General features: G+C 42.1%; 1 protein-coding gene across 2 annotated transcripts in view; it reads right to left on the reverse strand.

The window, feature by feature from the left end:
• LOC311246301 (solute carrier family 45 member 4-like) overlaps positions 1–24,397 on the reverse strand; it is a 57,740-nt gene that overhangs the window by 16,118 nt on the left and 17,225 nt on the right. For both annotated transcript variants that reach the window (XM_084336448.1, XM_084336449.1), the window contains exons 2-4: positions 18,927–20,370; positions 6,662–6,850; positions 4,480–4,659 (exon numbers count right to left, since the gene is read on the reverse strand). In XM_084336448.1, coding sequence (XP_084192574.1) covers positions 4,480–4,659; positions 6,662–6,850; positions 18,927–19,179 — 622 coding nt within the window. In that variant the 5' untranslated portion in view covers positions 19,180–20,370. The remainder of the gene's footprint in view (positions 1–4,479; positions 4,660–6,661; positions 6,851–18,926; positions 20,371–24,397) is intronic.

A 24,397-nucleotide genomic window follows, 5' to 3' on the forward strand; every position in this document is an offset into this window, starting at 1 on the left:
GAGTCTATTCAACACATCTGTAAGTTTTTTTTATTTTTTAAATTTAAATTCATTGTTTTATATTTCTAATCAAGTACTCAAAAGCCAAATTTTCCAGCCTCAGGATTTCAGGCTGTTATTGGATGGGCTCCTCCCATAAGCGCTTTGAAAGACAGTCACCCACACAGTCTGCGAGTGGCAGACAGAGAGAGATATAGAGACATTGAGGGGGATACTAATTAATTTCGCCGCATTGAGGGGGATAATCCCACGGGACAATGCATTGGTAACTTGTTTCAAATGACAATATATACCTCTGTGATTATTATTGTACGGATCTGAATACGGGCGTGCGCGTCGGAGCATGTGCAAAGATATTTGACAGTGATATGCTCCCGACTGCGATTTTACCTCTGTAGCAGACTACAGAGAGTGGCCCGTTCAGCCGAACACACAATTGGAGGGGGGCTTCCCACTCTCCAGGACATTTACAACAAGCGGTGCATGGGTAAGGCTAAGAGAATTATCAAAGACTCCAGCCACCCAAACAACTGCCTCTTTGAACTGCTGCGGTCAGGCAAGCGATACCGGAGTCTCATGGCAAGCACAGAGAGACTCAGAAGAAGCTTCCATCCTCAGGCCATCAGAATGCTAAATGACAATAACACTATGTAACAACCATCAAATGCACGCACAGCACACACATCCACACGCACACACTCACTTTAAACAAACAACTCACTGCAGCACCCACTTTAGAACACCTAAACACACTTTATATTTATTGGTAAATAATTTGCACTACAACCCATACCTCATTACACCTTACTGTAAATTGTACCTAAATTGTACCTCATCCCATTTCTGCTTTGCACTGTACAGTATATTGTAACTCAGTTACTTCTACTCTGCATTGTACATTGTATATATGTATATACTGAACACTTTTGTCCACGTACTTGACTTCTATTTTATACTTGCTATACTTATTTCATACTTATCTATTTTTGTCTAGCACAGTCTCTGGAGCGTAACAGAAAGAAGCATTTTGTAATTCTGTATGGCAACTAATAAAGAAACTTGAAATAAAGAAACTTGGAACTTGGGTCCCGCCTCCACCAATCACATGCGGCTCCCTTTGTGTGTGTGTGAGAGCAAGAGAGAGAGATTTTTATTTTATTTTACCAGGTAGTCACTTGAGATCAAACTTGTGTGAGTTGCAGTGAACTCCTGGTTGTTCCCCACCTAGGTTATCTAACTATTGCACTGCTGCAACTACAGTAGAAACACTGGCCTGGCCTGAGCAAGTTCAGTGGCCTGACTGCATAATTTTTTATTATATATATTTTTTTATCATCTGGCGATTGCCCCCCCCCCCCCCCCCCCACGGCAGCTCACGACCCACCTGGGGGTCGCAACCCCCACGTTGGGAACCCCTGTATTAGAAGGCTATGGTGAAGAGGTACGTTTTTAGCTTATTTTTGAAAATATTAAGAGATATAAGTTCCCTAATGTCCATAGGTAGTTTGTTCCATAACTTTGGTGCATAGTTTGCAAAGGCTGCATCCCCAATTTTCCTTAGACTGTGGCTTGGAACCTTCAATAGACCAGTAGTAGATGATCGCAATGTTCTAGGAGGCACATAGAGAATTTGCAATGTAGCTTGGTCCTGTTCCATTTAGTGCTTTGTATATAAGGAGGAGGACCTTGAAATCAATTCTAAATGTTACCGGAAGCCAGTGTAGGTTAGCTAATACAGGACTGATGTGGTCTCTCCTCTTGGTTCTAGTTAGTAGCCTAGCTGCCAAGTTTTGAATGAGTTGGAGTCGTTCTGTGTTTTTTTTTTTGGGAGGCCAGTGAGGAGTGCATTACAGTAGTCAAGTCGGCTTGAGATAAAGGCATGGATCAGTTTTTCAGCGTCTTTTTGATTTATAAACGGCCGTACCTTGTTTCTAAGGTGGAAAATTATGTTTTTGTCACCTTGTTGATGTGCGATTTAAAGCTTAGGTCTGAGTCTATTATAACACCAAGACTTGTAACTTCGGGTTTGATCCAAGGAGTAAGTTGCCCCATATTGCTCTGTAACATTTCTCTTTTTGTTATTAGGACCGACTAGTAGGATTTCAGTTTTGCCCTCATTTAATTTTAGGAAGTTGTTAGTCATCCATTTGTTTATCCTCACTCTCATTTAATGCACATATAAAAAATTTCACCAAGATTGCATTCTTCCATCTTCGTAATATCGCAAAAATTCCCCCTATTTTAACTCTGGCTGATGCTGAAACCCTGATTCATGCTTTTGTCTCATCACGTCTGGACTACTGTAATGCACTTTTTTCAGGCCTACCTAATTCAAGCATCAAAAATCTTCAACTCGTGCAAAATGCGGCTGCACGGATACTAACTAGAACTAGACAATTTGATCCCATCACATCAGTTTTGTCCGCCCTACACTGGCTTCCTATTCAAGCCCGATCTGACTTTAAAGTGCTACTCCTCACCTACAAAATTTTAAATGGGCTTGCACCGCTCTATCTATCCGATCTCATCTCCAGATACTCGCCCGCTCGTGCTCTGCGCTCACAAAATGCGGGGCTTCTATCGATTCCTAGGGTTAAAAAGAAATCCGCCGGCCACAGAGCCTTTGTCTACCGCGCTCCCTACCTGTGGAACAAATTACCTGCCGTCATCAGGGGCGCCTGCTCTGTCGAAGCTTTTAAATACCTGCTTAAGACCCATCTTTTCTCTCTCTCCTTCAACCTACCCTGATCTCACCTGGTCGGGGACTGACCTTTAGATTAATCCGTCTAGTTTAGTTAGGATGTCTATGTTCCCCCATGTCTGCTTTTTTGCAGCACCACAAACATGGGAACTCTCTAACTCCTCCCCCCCCCTCCCTCCCCCATCTCTCTGAGTGCCTGTCTCCTAGTGCTGACTAAGGTGATGGATGCCTCGGGGTCTTGGCCAAGATTGCAGTGACTGCTCTACATGCACCACCGAGGCCATGGATCAGCTACTTACCGCCGTCTGTCCGTGGTCTGTCAACTGGCCTGTCAACGCGGTTTCATTGCTGGGTTAAGTACTTCTATTCTATTCACATAATATGCTTACTTCATATATCTACTCTATTCACATATATGCTTACCACTTGTATCTATTGCTATGTCCGCCCACTACAATCACGCGAGCTGTCTAACGCCTGTCCCGTCTCCCTGTCTCCCTGCGAGTTGCTGACCGGTGTGTCGGACGTCCCGTGATGAAGGCCGGGAGGATGCGACCCTCTCTGCGTGCCCTCCTGTCTCCCTGTCTCCGGCGGTCTCGTAGTGGTGACCGGAGTGCTGGACGTCCCGCGATGTCGGGGAGGTTGCGACCCTCTCTGCGCCGCCCCCTATCTCCCTGTCTCCGAGCAATGACCGGAGTGTTGAATGTCCCTTGATTAAGACAGGGAGGATGAGACCCTCTTTGCGCCGCCCCTGTGCCTCAAATAGATTCGCTATCAGCTCTATCTTTAATCTTTCAAAATGTTCAGTTGCTATCGCTATCAGCTCTATCTTTAATCTTTCAAAATGTTCAGTTGCTATTGCATGCACTCATCTGTGTTTCACTACACACTTGAGTGCATGCTTACCAACTGTTAGTCTGCAACACTACTATCACCGACATCTAAGAAGGGAGATCCCCCCTTGAATGGCCCTTCTAAGGTTTCTCTCCTCCACACTGCCTGTGGAGCATTTTCCCCTATTGTTAGGTTTTAGTGAGTTTTTCCTTACCTTCGCGTGGGGTATGTCTGGAGTGCTTGCATTCTTTCATTTCATTTATTTGCATTTATTTTAAATTTGTTGGACCTTATGGTGTTCTTGTTCGGTTCTTGACTTATTGTTATGTTTCTTCTTGACTTGTTTAAAGAAGACGTGTACGGCCCATGGGGACATTAACGTGTGTTGTCGGGCCTTACAAATAAATTTGATTTGATTTTGATTTGATGTAAATAATAACCATATACCACGGCCTGTCATGACCCATTAGCTGTGATATAGTAACCATATACCATGGCCTGTCTTGAGCTATTAGCTGTGATATAATAACCATATACCACGGCCTGTGGTGACCTATTGCTTAATTATCATCACTGTAATCCTTATCGTCATAATCATCAACATCTTTATTACCATCATTCACAGCTCATTGTTCTCATTATCATTATAAGAAGGAAGTCAGATCCACATTGTAGACTTAAAGCCATGAACTCCCATTAAAACAGATCACAAGAGGGCGCCCCAGTGGCGAACCACATAACTCGCTGAGTCGCGGCACGGCCGACCCGGGTTCGATTCCCGGACCCGTCGTTATTTGCCGAATGTCTTCCCCCCACTCTGTCTCCCGTTCCTCCTCTCTCTCTCTCTACTGAACTGCCCAGTAGTAAAAAGCGATAAACGCTAAAAAATAAATCTAAAAAAAAAAGAAAAAAAAACGCACATGTGTGTGGTGTGTGTGTCATACCAGCAGAGAAGGCGTGGATGTTGAGCGCCATGTCCTGCTCCTCTATGTCTGCTACATCCAGGAGGTACGCTCTGATTGGTCCCTCGGACGCGTCGGCGCAGAAGTCCAGCACGACCACGCCCAGCACCGTGAGGACGATGCCGATTGGCTGGCTGCCCACGGTGTCGCCGATGGACAGGCCTGGAGTAACGAAACACATTGTGGTGACATACTGTACACTGTTGACAAGCTGTTCACTAGGGCTGGGCGAATAATCGACAAAAAATCGCGATCTCGATTCATAGATCTATGCAATCTCATTTCTAAATTATGACGATTTATTTAATAAAAAAATAATACTTTTTACTTTACTTTTTTAAATTATGACAATTCTGACTCAAGTTATTTTGTATGTTACAAGACACTTAAGTTTAAGTCAAGCACTTTCATATGTTATGTTTAAGTTTAAGTCAAGCACTTTGATATACAGTATGTTATGTTGTCTGTTTAAGAAAGAGTGCAATAAATGATTTTATTGAAAAAATAAGAATCGTGTGAGAGAATCGTGATCTCAATTCTTAGAGAAAAATCGTGATTCACATTTTAGCAAGAATCGCCCAACCCTACTGTTCACAGGTTAGAGGGGCTCCATCAGCCAGACTCACAATTGGAGGTGGGTTTCCCGGGCGGCGTCTATTCGAATGCCAACCGGTTCATGCTTCCGCGTTCACGTTTTGCTAATCTGATTGGCCACTGCCGTTTCTGGTGCGATCTGATTGGCCACGGACATTTCTGGTCATGTGACATGTGCGCCCAATCGCGAGACACGCCCATTTCCGCCTCGACCAGCAGCAAACTACCTAACGCCTAGTTTATCACTGGTTAAGCTTAGGCGACTCTTTCGAAGTTGGTTAAGGTTAGAGTTTGGAATCAGGGCTGGCGTTCCATCGCCCTGCTCTAAAGACAAACTCTAACCTTAACCAACTTCGAAAGAGTGCCTAAGCTTAACCAGTGATAGAACTTGCCGTCACACGATTGGTGCGACCAGAAACATCAGTGGCCAATCGGAGCGGAAAACGCAAACGCGGAAGCATGAACCGGTTGGTATCTCCAGGACATTTACACACCAGGTGTTGCAGGGCCATGGCTAAGGGAATAGTCAAAGACTATAGCCACCCAAACAACTGCCGCTTTGCATGAGTCTCATGTCCAGCACAGAGAGACTCAGAAGGAGCTTCTATCCCCAGACCACCAGGATGCTCAACGACTCTATGCAACACTAATCCATCCATCTACATCCATTGCACACATCCACATGCACACATTCACTTTAAACACCCACCTTTAACATTCACTTAGACACTTTAACATATACTATATCTATATCTGTACACATCCCTTACCTACTCTTACTAGTTACACTGCTGGCCAGTATGACTTACTAGTTACTACCATAGTGTCTTTATACCTGTATCACTATAGATATTACCACCTTAAGCCTGAGCCATATTTTCAGAAGATTCACCTAAAAGTACATACCTAAGTAAATGGAAGATTGCTCCACTTCTACAAGGCCCGTTTGCATGTTATTGGTATCTAGGCCGGGACATCTGTGGATCTCAGGGAATGTATTCCCAATTTCCCAGTGTCAGAAATATTGTGTCTGTTACTAGGCTCGAGTAAATTGTAATGAACCAAAGGAGAATATCAAATTTCTTTTCATCTTTGACGGTCAATAACACCATGCTAACGTTTTCACCACACGTGAAAAACTGCCACTGAGCTCGTTCAGCACCTTCTTGAGATCAAGTGTATAAAAAATCTAAGCAAATGAATAAAGGGCAGATGATTTACAGGGTTCTTTGTAGATACAGTACTGAATTTTGCCATCTGGACACATGCCATTTAAAATATGAATAGAGAATATAGAATATCAGGCCTATAAATGACCTTATTATAGCCATGTCATACATCTATGGGATTGGGCCAAATCCTCTTTCCAATGGCAGAGTTCAATCTGGATTTAGTATCAACAGGCGCCCATGCAGGGCAGCAAAGACAGTGAATGAAATCTACTGTAAGTAAGTACAGTTGCTTTTTTATAATGTCCATTGCTCCGCCATTTTTCATCAGATTGAGATGCCACTCACTCACTCACTCATTCACCCCAGGTCCAGGATGACTCACTCACTCACTCACTCACCTATCAGTGATCCGTTGAGGAACAGGGCCACGCCCAGCAGCACCCCCACACAGAGGGCCAGGATGAAGGGCCTCCGGCGGCCCCACTTCAGACGACAGCGGTCGCTGGCAGAACCCAGCACTGGAGTGAACAGCAGGCCCAGGATGGGACTGAGGAACCACGTGAGGCTGTAGTACTGCTCTGGAAGACCTGGAGAGAGAGGGAGGGAGGGGGAGAGAGAGGGGGGGAGGGGGAGAGAGAGAGATAGAGGGAGAGTAAGAGACAGGGAGATAGGGGGAAAGAGAGAGGGGGGGCAGAGAGAGGGAGAGATGGAGGGAAAGTAAGAGACAGGGAGATATGAGAGAGAGGGGGGGCAGAGAGAGGGAGAGATAGAGGGAGTGAGAGACAGGGGAGAGAGAGGGGGGAGAGCGAGATAGAGGGAGAGACAGGGGGAGAGAGTGAGAGAGACAGAGAGAGGGGGGAGGGGGAGAAAGAGAGAGAGGGGGAGAGATAGAGACAGGGGGAGAGCGTGAGAGAGAGGGGGAGAGAGAGAGGGGGGAGACAGAGAGATAGAGGGAGGGTGAGAGACAGGGAGAGAGTGAGAGAGACAGACAGAGAGAGGGGGAGACAGACAGAGAGAGTGAGAGAGAGCCTGCGTGTGTGTGTGTGTGTGGGGGGGGGGGGGGGTAGCCTCGTGCTTACAATGGCTTGTATCATACTGAAAGGAAATGCCGTTTACTCAATAAGCTCCACAGGAGGAAACAAGAGTGTGTAGAAATCAGTAGCCTCTTTTTAACAACAGGAGTGTCCCGACAGACCAGGCGTCAGAAGGTCGACACTGTACCGTCATCATACCTCAGGCGTCAGAAGGTTGACACTGTACAGTCATCATACCTCAGGCGTCAGAAGGTTGACACTGTACCGTCATCATACCTCAGGCGTCAGAAGGTTGACACTGTACCGTCATCATACCTCAGGCGTCAGAAGGTTGACACTGTACCGTCATCATACCTCAGGCGTCAGAAGGTTGACACTGTACCGTCATCATACCTCAGGCGTTCAGAAGGTTGACACTGTACCGTCATCATACCTCAGGCGTCAGAAGGTTGACACTGTACTGTCATCATACCTCAGGCTTCAGAAGGTTGACACTGTACCGTCATCATACCTCAGGCGTCAGAAGGTTGACACTGTACCGTCATCATACCTCAGGCTTCAGAAGGTCGACACTGTACCGTCATCATACCTCAGGCGAGTAGGTACTGTGCAGACCGTGGAATAGCGGCATAAGGGAATACTTCATAATGTTTCATGCAATTAAAAAGTAAATAATATATATGATGATGCACACACACCTTTACAGCGTTTTGTTTAACCAGTAGGATGTTATAACGTTGCTGATAATAATTTTTTTATTATTATTTTCTCACAGTAGTGTGTGTGTACTTTTGGCTAAAGTGGATAGAAAACAACAGTACTGTGCAAAAGTCTTAGGCACCCAAGAGTTTTTATATAAATTATCTTAGATGTTAACTGGTTCCGAGTCAAAAACGAGTATACTCGTTATTGCCCGCCATGCGAATCGTTATTCAGTTTATTTGCTATATCTATTCATAATTCATAGCTGCAGCCTCTGTATACCCTTCAGACCCTGTCTGAGCTGGCAGACGGTCAACACCGCCCTCTACTGCCTTGCAGAGCTATTGCATTCCATTGGAAATGGGCTGGTGTGTGTTTTAACAGCCGATCTGAACCGCGGGGGCAGTGTTTAAATACTCGGGCGAGCCAGGGGCATACAACGACGGCATGGAATACTAACCCCGCCCGCCCGTCCATGTGTAGCGCTCGGTAATGTCGGGGACATGATCGCTGTGGATAACTGGAATGACGATCAGATAATTGGATTCTTTTTTTTGCATTACATCAGATACCAGGTAAGGACACTATATATAAAAATTTCGTTGATCTGATATTTCTTTCTACCGCAATCAAAGCCATCTGTGTGTAGGTGTATGTGCTTATTACCGTTGAATGTGGTGGGGGGGGGGGGGGGGGGGGGGGTGAGCGCCCCGCTACGAGGGCCATTTCATGCATGCACGACGAGATATAATAATGATAATCTAGCATTGATTTCAGGATTATTAGATAATCAGCCGAAAAATTACAACGTGATGACTGGATTACACTTAAATGCCTTTTTCTCGTCTTTTTCCTGGAATTACTCAAAAGCACCCAAACCATACTCTATTCAAAACGGTATAAAACGGAAATGTACAGATGAAAAAACAATCTGTTTTGGGCATGTTGACTGGAAGCAACTCACTGACAGTCGACAGCGTTATTAGAGCCATAGCTATAATAAAAGATATATTTTAAGCACTCGCAAATGTCGCAGTCTAAAACTATATCCATTGAATAAAGACCTGGCGCTGAAGGGGGATCAGCGCCCCCTGCTGCTGGCGGTCAATGTGTTAATAATTATTTTTTCTGTATTAGTGTGTCAGTAGACTACTCTTAGATTTTTTGGAAACTTTTAATACAATTATTTTTGAAAGCATCTTCATGGTTTAATGCAGACATATGTTGCAGGGACTATTTTAATAGTCATGTTGGCGTGACTGTATGCTTCAAAGGGTTAAATCAAGCCATATTCTCAGGCCATTATTATGATCACCAAATATTTATTGCACAGTTATCCCCGGACCCCTATGTAGTCCAGGGATCAGCTACCTTTTTGATTCAAAGTGGCATTTTAAAATGTTCTGTTAATCAGTGTTCCATATCAACATTACGGTTAACATTAAGTTAAATTATGACACCACATCACACACGCATGTAAATCTCCAACAGATCTGTAATTGTATTCCATCCATATAGGCAACGTGCATAGCAATAGTTTTAATAACCATTTCCCTCTCGTAATTATATAAGAGCGCTATACAAGAATGCTGCCGTTTTTATAAGATGCTTGCTTGCCATACCTGGACACATTCAGTCTTGTCTGAATGTTTGTTCTCAAAATGGCCGTTTAACACTCAATGTTTGACAAACAACAACAGACTGTCCCTTCCAATTGGCTCTGACCCTGAAATATCCCTGGTATATCAGTCAAACTACCATAAATAACAGGCTGTGCCAATGGCTGTGAAAGAGGTAACTCGGCATGGGGATGAAAGGACACTTCCCCTCTTACACACATGCTAGCGTGCCATTGGTTTGAGATACCGCGTGCCAATGGTGGCACTCGTGCCTAAGGTTGCTGACCCCTGATGTTGTCCAATAAATATTTGTAACTTCAGACAGAGAAGTGTGCAACGTGACGTCTCGACTTTCTTTTTTTCTATTCTTACAAACCGATGACCTGCGCCTTTTTGGTCGCGAGCTCTTGTGTTTCGTTTCCTCTTGAGATCCCTGGGCTGCCATGTGATGTGACAGAGCAGGGGTTCAGAGTGTAAGGGGAGACTAGACCTGTTTCTACAGGCCTGAGCTTCGTTGTGAGCAGGCACTACAGCCCGGAGGACGCTGTGTGCATTCCACGCACTGGAGGAAACGCCAAAAACACTCACATTCCTCCAGCGAGAGGAGTTACAGACCAGCTTCTGAGAGGTCACCACCAAAGAGTCTCAGGAATAACTTTATACAGTATATACTGTATACACGACACACGCACACAATATGCTTCATTAGACTGGGTTTATTTATCTTACTTTCCTCTAAATGAGCTGAACAGTGAGTTGCATAACACAGCATTAGTTCTTTTAAGGTGAATGCCAGCCATTTTGAGAATCCACACGTGTGAATTCCTATTAATATTCCAGTTCAGTCAATAATGTGTGATCACACGCACCACTCCCTCCAAAAGCTAGAACACTGAGGGCTAGAGCCACAAAGAATGGATTGCACGGAGCAAGTTGCACCCTTACTTGATTGATTGATTGATTGAAAATTGTATTAACAGATTGCAGAATGGGTACAATACAGTACGGCTCAATACACACAATTGTTAAGGGGATGCAGACCAGAGAAAGATTTTCGTCTCGTTTACACCAGGGACCCCCATTTTCAATTCATAATGAATTTTAAGTAAGGGTGCAACTTGCTCCGTGCAATCCATTCTTTGTGGATCTAGCCCTCAGTGAGTGATGTGAGGTTGAGTTGAGTTCTCACGCAACAAACGAGGTTCATGTTCCGGTTCAGACACGTTGCCAGCGGTGATGCTGCCGTCAGGCCGGAGTGTAGGATCTCACAACAAACGAGGTTCTGGTTCAGAGTCAGAGACGTAGCTAAGGCCTAACAAAATAAATTGTTTCGTTCCTGTTGGTCGTCAGTTAAGGCCATGGGTAGGTAGGGAATTTATTTTATTTTATTTTTTCCCACGGCGACTATGGATAGGGAATTATTTTATTTTATTTTTCACGACAACATGGATGCATGTACTCTGCCAGCATGTTTAATATCCATATACTAAAAGGTTAAAATACAAAGACACTGTACCACAAAAGTACAATGGTAGTAGTAATAAAAAATGCCAACCCTAAATACTACTCACTAAATATCCTGACGTCAGAGAGCTGTGCAAATAGTGAAATACTTGCTTTTTATATATTCTCATTATTGACATGGACTGCACTTTTTTTTACTAAGATTTAATTAAATTTTATTGTAAAAAATATATATATATATTTTTTTTTTAAATGTACTCATAAAATAAATTTGGGTCGCACATAAATTCGGCAGGGTCGGTCGGCAACCGGAACCAAATTTATTTTGCATGGCCTAACGGTGATGTCACATAAACATCTCCCAACAGAGTCGAGACCCACTGCCTAAGGGGCAGCCCCCGACTTTACATCCTAATGACATCACACATTTGAGGGTTCTTGCTATTATTTCTAGCTTTAGGAACGAGTGATGCATAATCGACTGAACTGTCCTGGGGCTCAGGAATAACCTTGTTGATTCTTAAAATGGTAAATTCATATAGGGCTTTTATCCAAAGCGATTTACAATTTTTGTTCCTCACGTTTTACCCGTTCACTCACACCGACGACGGAGGCGACCATTGAAAGGTGCCAACCTGCTCATCAGGAGCAATTAAGGGTTAAGTGTCTTGCTCAAGGACACGAGAACCTCCCGATTACCCGACTGTTCTACCTCCTGAGCCACTGTCGCCCCTTAAAATGGCATTCTCCTTTAAAGTGCAGCCCCCCCCCCCCCCCCCCCTGAGCTATGCAGCCTGCTTGTAGCGGAGGATGGAAAAGTCAAAGTGACAAATTTAGGGTCTCATCAACTCTGGGTCAGAAGAACTGTATTTATCCTGGTCCCGCCCCCGCGAGACAGCACAACTGTTTCCATTCGTCTGGGTCAGAACTGTATTTATCCTGGTCCCGCCCCCGCGAGACAGCACAACTCTGTTTCCATTCGTCTGGGTCAGAACTGTATTTATCCTGGCCCCGCCCCCACGAGACTATAGTAGATAGTATAGGTCATGGGTAGATCGTATAGGTAATTGGTAGATCGTATATTAGATAGTATAGGTCATTGGTAGATCGTATATTAGATAGTATAGGTCATTGGTAGATCGTATAGGTCATTGGTAGATCGTATAGGTCATTGGTAGATAGTATAGGTCATTGGTAGATCGTATATTCGATAGAATAGGTCATTGGTAGATCGTATATTAGATAGTATAGGTCATTGGTAGATAGTGGAGAGAACCTGCCCTCTAATCTGTGATGGCAGCACTGAGGAGAGAACCTGCCCTCTAATCTGTGATAGCAGCACTGAGGTTTGGAGACCTGAATGAATGAAAACTTTATTTAACAGATTGCAGAATGGGTACCGTACAATACAGTATGGCTCAATACACACAATTGTTAAGGGGATGCAGACCAGAGAAAGACGTTTGTCTTGTTTACATCAGGGTCCCCCATTTTCAATTCACCTGCAATCTATGCTGTGGCGGCAGCACAAGCCTCAGCAGGCACTAGCAGCATTGGACGACAAGCTCACAACCACTATTTCCTCCACAAGAGGTAAATGTATGCATCGGTGCCTAAAGGCTCCCACATAGCGGACTCTGCAGAGGTCTGCGCGGACTCAAAGCGGACGACTCAAAGTGGACTCACAGCGACCTGCATTAAATGCGACACCGATCTGCATTTTACTCTGAACACTCGCTCCGTGCCAAGAGAGAGTAGGGCAGGATCATGGTTCTATGCTGGGTAGGATTGGCAGGTAGATGATGGTAAATTTTGTTTTACTATCGCTAATCGTTATACATTCCAATTCATATACATTTGGACCATGTCTTTTTTTCATCATCTGAAGAAACTTGAGAAGTTTGAATGGCTTTTCTAATTTAGAAATCTTGGAAACGGAGATAACCTACTCTTTATGTGACAGAAAGTGAAAATAGCGCGCAAGGATTGTGGGAAATGTAGTAAACTGGCACGATAAATGTAGGAATACGCGGTGATACGCTCGAGTATGAAACCGCAAAACGACTGCGGACATGCTGCACAGAGTCCGGTCCGCTTAAAGTACGCCTGACTATGTTGGGGCCTTAATATGCATCTTGGACATTCTACAACATTAGTCGAATTAGTGCCATCCTAGGGACGTGGAAATGTGTGCCAGACAATGCACCTATCTCAAACCCTGCCCTCTTTTCTTCATCCTCCAATCATCCTCGGAGAATGAAGAAAAGAGGGCGGGTTTGAGATTAGAGTACATTACAACCACAAATAACATAACCGAAAATACTACATTACATGACAACCACAACATAACCGAAAATACTAGATTACATTACAACCACAAATAACATAACCGAAAATACTAGATTACACTACAACCACAAATAACGTAACCTAAAATACCAGCATTCTTCTGAGGAAGAAAAAGAGAAGCAGTATTCTTCAGAGATGTGAGGTTTCACCCGAGAGACACCGATGGTGCCCTAACTTTCCATCCACGGAAAAGAAGGCTGACGTTATCTGTGATGCTACGCTGGTTATAGGTCTCAGTGGAAAGTTCTCAGCAGTCTGTCTGTGCAGCGGGCATCCCCAGGGGACTCACTGGTCAGCCGGCTGGTCTCAGCACCGTGTGGTCACTGGGCTCTCAGAGAAAACACCCAGACAGACCGTGAGAACGTCTCCGAGGAGCCCTCTCTCCATCAGCCAGACAGGTAGAGCCAGTCGGAAAGACAAACGTCCCTCTAAGTCAGTGGTTCTCAAACTACGGGTTGCGACGCAAATTGGGGTCGCGGGGTAGGTGACAGCGCATTGGCAAGTTAAAAAAAGTATTATAACATTTTTATTTATTTTTTTGGCAACATATTTTGGCTAAATATGCCTCATTTTATAAATGTGTATTGATAACAGTGCTGTAATAAAATTGTCTAATAAATATGCATGATCAAGGTCAACAATGTGTGCTTTTATTTTGATATTCCTTAATTCCACGTTGAAAAAAAAGTTTGAGAACCCCTGCTCTAAGTGAACGGCTCTGTACTCTGTCCTGCCCCTCTTCTCTCTGTCCATCTACAAGTGGAGGGTTTCCGTTAACCATCCTGGAATTGTGGCAGATATTGTGGCACACACAATATTAAAGGTCCCATGCATTATAAATGGCCTTTTCCAGTGTTTAGCAGTTTCCTAGCAATTGGGGATTATATCAATGTGGTCTGTGTCGTTAATTATCATATTGGCTCATCAGTCTAGTCTCGAGTTCACGAGATCTTCCCTCACTCAACTAAGCTGTTCTGATTTGACGGTATTGCTGACGTGAATAAGGTACTGATCTGCAGTAACGCCCCGTCTATGGTTGTAGCGCATACGCATAGCCCATCCAATAACAGCCTGAAATCCTGAGGCTGAAAAATGATGCTTTTGAGTACTTGATTAGAAATATAAAACAAAGAATTTTTTTGAAAAAAAAAAAAAACATACAGATGTCTTCCATAGACTCACAGGAGTTGTGTAAAGTTGCCCAAATAGTGCAAGGAATAGCAATGCATGTCCCCTTTAACAAAACAAAATAAAACGTGTTTGGATTTCCACAGTCATATCAGTGCATCATAAAGCACCAATTCATACTTAGCTACATCATCTCTAATATTACCCTCTGGGTGGTGTTTCATTTAATATTACCCCCTGGGTGGCGTTTCATTTAATATTACCCCCTGGGTGGCGTTTCATTTAATATTACCCTCCGATGCTTTATTTAGCTATGTCCCTAATATTAGTTCCTAATTGGTTGCAATGAGTTAAATGCAGAGGACGAATTTCAGGTATATGTAAAAATAAAGATATTCTATTCTATATAATATTATAATGTGGCTTATAATGATGCTCTGCGGCTGTTATTGCGCGTCCCTAGATGGCACAGTGCCAGCCAGCTGTTTGTCAGTGTGGGTATACCTACATTTAAGGGACTTTTTAAGAAACCTTATGTACATGTTTATGCGTCGGTTAGATGACTCATTGAACAGTGTTATTGTGGCCTTAATTAATCCCGTCAAAAGTAACACTAGGTTCAACTCTATTTTGTGGTGTCATTGGCGAAAGTGCCTTTATGTATTTTGACTGTATTTTTGATACCATGGATGGTTGTTTTTACAGTTTTATATTGTATTGTTGTGCTATGTCTTTTTAGAATTTTTATATGGACCATGTTGGGCTGTGGTGATAGATGGGATGCACGCTGGGCTGTGGTGATAGATGGGATGCACGCTGGGCTGTGGTGATAGATGGGATGCACGCTGGGCTGTGGTGATAGATGGGACGCACGCTGGGCTGTGGTGATAGATGGGACGCACGCTGGGCTGTGGTGATAGATGGGACGCACGCTGGGCTGTGGTGATAGATGGGACGCACGCTGGGCTGTGGTGATAGATGGGATGCACGCTGGGCTGTGGTGATAGATGGGATGCACGCTGGGCTGTGGTGATAGATGGGATGCACGCTGGGCTGTGGTGATAGATGGGATGCACGCTGGGCTGTGGTGAGAGCAGGTCTCTCCTCCCTTTCTCAGATGAAAACAGTGGGTTTCAGCTCCCGTTTCACAGCAGTTTCTATGGAGATTCCCAGAATAGCAACAAAACAAGGAAGGGGGAAGCTCAGTGACGGGGGCCGCTGATTCAAACTCCCCCTGAATAGGTTATTGGGGGGGGGGGGGGGGGGGGGGGGTTCAAACCCAGTTTCTCCAACAATATTCGGAGTGGTAGGAAAACAGAGAGTGATGTGCTGAGTCAGACATGCCAGCCATACCTATGCAGAAGTAGAGGTCTTTTGTTTTTTTCTGCTATGGTGGCAGACCTGCTAGCTAACAGCGTAGCCCCTGGCAGGCCTACGGCAGGGCACGCTGTAGGCCTCCGGTTAGACGGCAGCCCAACACACAGCAAGGTGTATATGACTAAGCGTTTTGTGTTGGGCCATCGTGGGGCCAGTGTCATGGTTAGCTGGTGGGCTGGGATACAAATTAACGGTTTGCAAGATAATGATTGACACAGTGATCCACCAAAACAACCGGCCTTTAGCCAACACATCCTCTGACATCAGAGTTCTGACAACACAAACACACTGTAAAATATGTTCTACCCGACTAAAAAAGAAAAAAGAAACACACAGTAGGTCTATTAATCAATACAGCAATAGTATTTCTCCAAGGTCAGCGGTAGATAGTATAGGTCATAGGTAGATAGTATAGGTCAGTGGTAGATAGTATAGGTCATAGGTAGATATTATAGTATCAAGTATAGGTCAGTGGTAGATAGTATAGGTCATAGGTAGATATTATAGTAGATGTCATAGGTCATAGGTAGTATAGGTCAGTGGTAGTGGTAGATAGTATAAGTCATAGGTAGATAGGAGTGATTTTTGACTACCTAAATGTTTAGGTATCGATCTGTAGTGCTGAATTTCCCTCGGGATCAATAAAGTAATTCTAGTATTTTATTCTATTCTATTTATCCCACAGCTCTCAGTTACCGCATTGAAACTGTTCACCGACAGCCCTGTATTCAACACAACATCAGGAGGGCAACAGTATTATCATCTTGTGGGCATTTGCATGACAGGCCATTGTATCCATCTGTGTTTATCCTTCCCCGTCCTTGAGACAGGTGTTGGGTGTCCTGTTGTACCCATCTGCTACAGATACAGTCCCGGACACAAACAGTGCGTTTAGTCCCGTCGAATGAAGACGTATACAGTATTGTGCTATACAGAGATTCACCACACGGTTCATTGGTTCTAAGGCTGAGACCACTTATCGATAACTGCGTGAAATGGCATCACTTATCGATTTTTTTGCATGTGTAAAAAGAAATATATATATATATATTTTTTAATACTTTATAATATACTAAAATATTAGGTCTTGTGGCATGTTTTAGTTAAAACATCCCCATTTCATGTCAATTCAGTTGAATTGCAACTCTGCACTGTGCATTCAATATGCAGTGCACTCCTCCATCACATCCAGAGACCACCGACTGTAACATGAGAAGGATCACTAACTGGTCGTTTTGAATGGGGAAATCTGTAACACTAAAGATGGCGGCAACGACAAGGAATTGCTGCAAAATAAACATACATTTGTTGTTTAAATAATAAAGAAATAAAAAAATATATATATTTTTTTAAAGATATTTATCAATAATTTTGACCCAATTTATCGATTCTTCCAGAGAGACTCAGAAGGAGCTTCTATCCCCAGGCCATCAGGATGCTCAACGACAATAACACTATGTAACAAACCATCAAATACACTCACAGCACACACATCCACACGCACACACTCACTTTAAATACACAACTCACTGTAGCACCCACTTTACCCACTTTAGACACTTTAACAGACTTTATATTTATTGGTAAAGAGATTTGCACTACAACTCATACCTCATTGCACCTTACCCTAAGTTGTACCTCATCCCATTTCTGCATTGTACTGTATACTGTATTGTAACTCAGTTACACTTTTTTTTTTTACTCCGTATTATAGTATATATATTGAACACTTTTTGTTTACACTTTGTTTACGTACTTGACTTTCTATTTTATACTTTATCTATTTTTATCTAGCACACTCTCAGGAGCATAACGGAAAAAAGCATTTCATATAAAAGTATTCTGTATTTTTGTATGACAACTAATAAAGAAACTTGAACTTGAAACTTGGCATATCGTCTCAGCCTTAATTGGTTCATCTTCGGTCTTCACTGACCCACAGTGACCCAGGCTGTGTGACAAGACAGGACTAACATTATGCGTGTGTGTGTGTGTGTGTGTGTGTGTGTGTGTGTGGACAGGTGTGTGCATTGTGTGTTTGCATTATCTAATCTCTGGAATCGATTACAGATTAGAATATATAGATAGATTAGAATAGAGTAAAAACATCACACAGTTCAAAATGAATGACAAAAGAGATTCTAGAAAAGGTAAGAGGTTGTAACTCATTCATGGAGATGTTGAAATGAATGACTTGTGTTAGTTTGTTGCAGTTTTTGTCCTGATCTAGTCAGAATATACCTTTTGCTAGTAGGCTAGTAGCCTATTGATTGTAAACTTATATAACTTATAATTTATTAACAGTAATGATTATATATTAACTTGATTGATGGACTGAACGTCAAGTGATTTTGTTTGCAGATGATTTAGTTGGAAGACTATTGATGCAAGGGGTAGGAGCTGATGAGCATATTGCTTCTTCCTTTTTGGACGAGAGTTTTTTTTTTTATGTATTTATTATTTTATTTTACTTTATTTATTTTTTCTTTTCGCAGCAAGTTTTTTTTGCATAGTTATTTCTTGATATATTTTTATTGTGCGGAATAAAAAATTCATTCATTAATGATCCGTCTGTCCTGCACCGTTAGTGCACGTGTGGCGTGCACCGTTAGTGCACGTGTGGCGTGCACCACGTCTGCAGCAGTGAACCATAGCTGCTTGGCTCTCAGTGTGTGTGCGCGTGTGTGTGTGTAGTACACAGTAGGGATGGGCATTTTAAAGAAAAATCCAGATCGATTGATCGTGTATTACTCTAAAAAGGTAAAAAAATACTTTAAAATAAAAAATTTAATTAGATTTACGTATATGTTTAAGGAAACCAACAAACAGTTATAATCTTACACATACATGTGAAAAGATATGTAATTTTTTTTTTTTTTTAACATTTCATAAAACATTTTTATTTCGATTTGATTTTTATATATTTTTTTCTCATAGCTACGAGTAATCGATTACTCACGCCCATCCCTAGTACCCAGTGTGTATCTCACCTATCTGCAGCAGCACAGGTGTAACCAGGGCCGTCTCCATGGCGTAACAGAACTCCCGTCCGAACATCACGGCGGCGTGCATCACCCATCGCCGCAGTGGGATCTTCTTCTTCCTCTTCTTCTTCTTTCTGCCTTCCTCCTCCTCTTCCTCCTCCTCCTCCTCCTCCTCCCTGGGCTTCTTCTTCTCTGGGAGGCTGGGCACCTCCTCCTCCTCTCCTTCCAGCACAGGGAGGTGTTTCTTTAGAGGAACCATCCTTCCCCCAGAGAGAGAGAGATGGGGGTGGGGAGTGGTAGTCTAATGACCGGAGATCCGAGCTTGTGAATGAACGCCCCTGCCGGTCTGGATCAACCCCGGGTTGGAGAGGTGCACCGGCTCCCCTGACGGGTCAAAGCAAGAGACACTTAACTGCCAACTGCTCCAGACTCAGTGGCCCATGGTAGGAGACTGTAGCGGGCCAAGCTCCAGGTGCACAAGAGCGGTCTGACGTGTCGCCTATAGCAGGGACGTTACTGTATATACGTTACTGTATACTTCTAGTGTCCATGGTTGGAAGCTTGAGTGGTGGGTGAAATAGTTTACCGATCGGCTATGTTGATCCCAAGTAACCAGAATCCGTGTTGATCAGCTAAAACCAGCGTTTGTCCCCCAGAGACAAAAGACAGGGACCAAGAGATGGAGGACAATGTCCCCTTTCTCCGGGTAGAGCGTCCTCCAGATGACTTTCAAAACCAGCCAGGAAAGGCAGCGGTTGATCGGGACGGCACAAAACAGCAGCTCAAGTTGGATGAGAAGATTAGGATTGCTTCCCAATGTCCAGGTTACAGTTTCACCCGTTGGAACGACCTCTAGGTGACCTTTCAAACAAACCCCCGGCCAGTAAGAGCTAGTAAAATATATATATATATATTTTTTTAATCCCTTCAGATTGTCATTCCGCAAAAAGAAACAGGCACTTTGACTGTTAATCCAGTGGGTTAAAATGAAAATATCTGGCCCAGCAAAATATTACAAAAATGTCACGTGATACAGGCTTGTAAATCCCAGTGAGAGCAAGACCCAGTGAGAGCGAGGCACTTTGTTCCTGTAGTTACAATGGACCGTGTCCCACCGACATCAGGGGCTGATCTATAAATCAATAACGGAGCTGTCACACAGAGTCATTTGACCATAAAAATCCTTTTGTTCAAATGGAAACACGGCGGCCCATCTGTGGCTCAACAAGAGAGAAGGTCGCCTCTCACTGTCTGCTGTGCTTCAGTCAGCCTCCACTGGAAGATCTGTTCCGTTTTCAGAAGCTCCATGGCGGGGGAGTGTGCGCGTGCGGGGGGTCGGTCGTCGTGGGAGCGTGCCCCGCTGCTACTGCGCGGCTGTGTGGCGTGTGCGAGGGTCAACGTGGGTGGATAGCTCTTGACACGGCTCCATGAAGTGAAGTCACACAGTAACCTGCGGATGAAACAAGACCGTTAAGAGCGTTAAGCTGAAGCTACACATTAGCACAGAGACGTGCGTGACGGGGGGCCAGGAGAGCTGCTCACTGGGGTTACACTTAGGGATGCACTGATCCGATATCGATATCGGATATCGGCCCCGATATCACTAAAATAGCTGGATCGGGTATCGGTAAAAAATAAATAAAAGTGTGTATATATAATATACGAAATAAAATAAAAAATAACAATTCAGTACATTTATATCTATGTGTTACATTTAGTTTCACTAAGTTAGGAAAGTAATGTTTTAAGTCAAGCCTGATCTCAGACAGACAAGCAATACAAAACATGACCATAAATAACAATTTGACAAACTACATAGACATGAACATTTTAAATGCAGTACAAACGTAGCCACAGGCAACAATGTATCAGACAACATTTACATGCATTTTAAAATCTAGTTTTTGACATTGTCGAGGAGCCATGATTTTACTTTTTTCTTAAAATTGTGTCGGCTACTGGTGCATTTTAGCTGTGACGTTAGCAAATTCCAATTTGTGGCTCCCCAGAATTTAAAAGAACATTTGCCCATATTAGTTTTGAACCTTGGAATACGCAGGTCAGCAATGCTGGCTCTGGTGTTATGGGTATGCATGTCCCTGTTCCACTGAAATAATTTGTAAGATAAGAGGGGGCCCTATTATTATAAATGTTGTGAACTATGTTGAGCTGAAGTTGAACGGACCTGGCTTCCAGAGGGAGCCAGCCCAGCAAGTGGAAGTGTCGTTTGCCCACATGTATTCTGGAGGCTAGTCCTAGAGTTAATCGGATGAGTTTGTTCTGGGAAACCTGTAACTTATCTTTTAAAACTTTGGTCAGACCTCCGTACCAAGAACAGATAGCATAGTCGAAGCAACAAGAAACAAGAGAATTTGCCAGAATGCGAAGACTTTCAGGGTCTAGTAAATGTGCTTTCCTGGTCAGAAATGTAGTTCTGCCATTCACCTTGCTCATAGTTTTGAGAGCCATGGATTCCCCGCTCAGGCTGCTGTCTAGGTGGCAACCTAGATAGCTTATACACTTTTTTGCTGCAAAAAGCTGTCCCTCGAGATTTATGCTGGGCGAGACCAGCTTCCGCAGCCTGGGTTAGGAACCAAAGATGATGTATTCTGTTTCAAGTCAAGAGTTTTATTTGTCACGGCATACAAGTATACAATGAAATATATGCAGAGATAATTTATTGTCAATGAGCCAATGTTTTATGGTAGAGAATTCCTTACTGAGTGGCCTGTAGCTTGTCCACATCCTTATCGGAGGAAAGGATAGCAGAGTCATCCGCGTAGAGAAACAGGTTGACATTACAGGCAGCTTGCATATCGTTAATATAAATTAAAAATAATAACGGGCCCAGGACACTCCCTTGAGGGACTCCGCAAGAGAGATAAGAGGAGAACCATTTTAGGCTAACAGGGCTCATACCAAGGGCTGACAGTTTGTTAAAAAGAAGGCTGTGGTTGACCATGTCAAAAGCCTTTTGAAGGTCAATTAAAATCATACCAGTTTGCCAGCATCCATTTCAGCTCTGATAAAATCAGTTAAAAAAAGTAAACAAGAATCTGTGGAATGTGATTATCTAAAACCTGATTGAAATTTATATAATAATTTTGAGTCTGTAATATATTCATAGAGCTGCTCGTGAATTACCTGTTCTAAAACTTTGGAGGCGACACTGAGAATCGAGATGGGCCTATAATTACTGGGGTCAGACCTATTCCCTTTTTTAAAAAGGGGGATGACTTTGGCATGTTTCATGTCGCTTGGGACAATGCCCTGCGCCAAGGACAGGTTGATCACATGTGTAATAGGTGGCGCTATCAACTCATCTACATCTTTTAAAAACCTGGCTGGGATAGTCTAAACCAGTTGCCTTGGAGCACTTGAGACCATTTAAAAGAGTGATCATGTAAACTACAGAGACTGGCTTAAAAGAGAAGCTGTTAGGGATAACACCCAAGTGGGCATAAAACTCATGAAGTATAATATTATACTATAAGACGTCACCATCACTTTCATACCAACCGTGCCCTTATTGGATTATTTATGTTGATGAAACTGATAAGTTATATTCATTAAAGAAAGTGTATTTAATAAAAGAAAAATACTAATTTAATCAGATTAATCACTTTATTCAAATTGAGGATTTAGTTAAAAAAATAAAAATAAAAAAACTTGTATTAAATTTGTATGAAGTACATTTTTTTTGTAGACATTCAAAGCTTCGTTCGAATACTTCAATCGAAGCTTCGAATGTTAAAAAATGACATTCGGTACAGCCCTATTGACAGCTATGACCTTACCTGCTACACTTGGCGCTTGTTTCCTTTTCCATGTGGTGATTTTTAAATTGTATCTACAATTATATTCAAGCTTACAGACAAGTAGCCGGAAACAACAAGTGAGATCTTCAGAGAGAATTGTTGAATAGATACACAAATGTTCTAGAATGTTTGATTATGACATCATACTGTGACATCACAATGGAACCCTGTGGAATGGGCTACAGGATGAACTAAAATATTGTGAAAACATAAATCTATTCAAATCTAGACTAAAAAAAGTCTATTTTTGATAGGTAAAGGGAAGCGCTTTAATGGCATATTAAAAAAAAGAATAAATACGTATGATACTGTATTGTGCGCTATATCATATCACATTATATAATCATATTATAATTCATTTGTATATTATATTGAACTATATTTGCAGTATGTACTATTATATTATGGTACTATATTGTATTGTATATATCATGTACTATATATATCTCACATTATATATGTGCTATATACACTATTATGTACTATACTATTATATATACTATTATATACTGCAGGTATACTATAATGTAATGTGTACTGTAATGTGTACTATATGTGTGCACTGAAATGTGTACTATATGTATCTACTATGTATGTATGTAAATGAAAAAATTAAATATAAATGAAACGTAAGTCTTCAGGGGTAGGGCCCGACAAGCCTAGTGCTTCTCCCTAGCCCTTTTCAGACAATTGGACAATGCTGCAATAGCAGCTGGTAAAACGTTGGTGATTTATGGAATGACCGTTGTTATGGGTCCAAAGCCCGAAATAAAAAATGAACTGAACTGAACATGTTGAATAGATACACAAATGTTCTAGAATGTTTGATTATGACATCATACTGTGACATCACAACGGAACATGTTTGACTTCATTTGAATAATATAAATAATATGCATGACAATATAATGTAATGTAATATTATTATAATATAATATAATAATAAAGTATATTATATTTAGCTCCTATTTGAATAATATAGATATATGTCTAAAAACATGACATTATTTAGAAGTCTTAAAATAAAATACATTTAATTTAAATTAAAATAAATGTAAAATAATAATAACTTTATTTATATAGTACCATTCATACAGATTGCAGCTCAAAGTGATTTACAGGATAAAGAAAAAATTATAAATTAAATAATAGACATTAAAATTATAAAAACGGTAATAAAACAACTAGACCAGATAGTAAAAATAGCTAAATAAGACAAACAGTAAGACACTAACATAAGACAATAAATTACAAATAAAATAATAATAAAGACAGAAAAATAAAATAGTTAAAATAATAAAATAGCTCAATTAGATAGTAAATAATAAGAAAAAAATGTATAACAGTAAAATAAGACATTAATAAATAACAAATAAAATGATAAAAACTACATAAAAGGATAAAAATTATAATAAAATATTTAAGTAAAAATAATAGAAATAAAGAAAAATAAGACAATAAAATAAAGATAATAATTAATTTAAAAGCTATAGTTTAAAAAGGTACGTTTTGAGCAGTTTATTTAAAGTGCCAACCAAGTCTGCTGTCCTAATGACCTGCAGGAGAGTGTTCCACAGTTTTGGGGCGTAGCAGCTGAAAGCACTGATCACAATGTTAGGTTACCACTTGTAACTCTGCTGTGGACACCGAGCACCCGGC

Source organism: Notolepis coatsorum, assembly GCF_963971535.1.
Source record: "Notolepis coatsorum genome assembly, chromosome: 19".
NCBI classification, from domain to species: Eukaryota; Metazoa; Chordata; class Actinopteri; order Aulopiformes; family Paralepididae; genus Notolepis; species Notolepis coatsorum.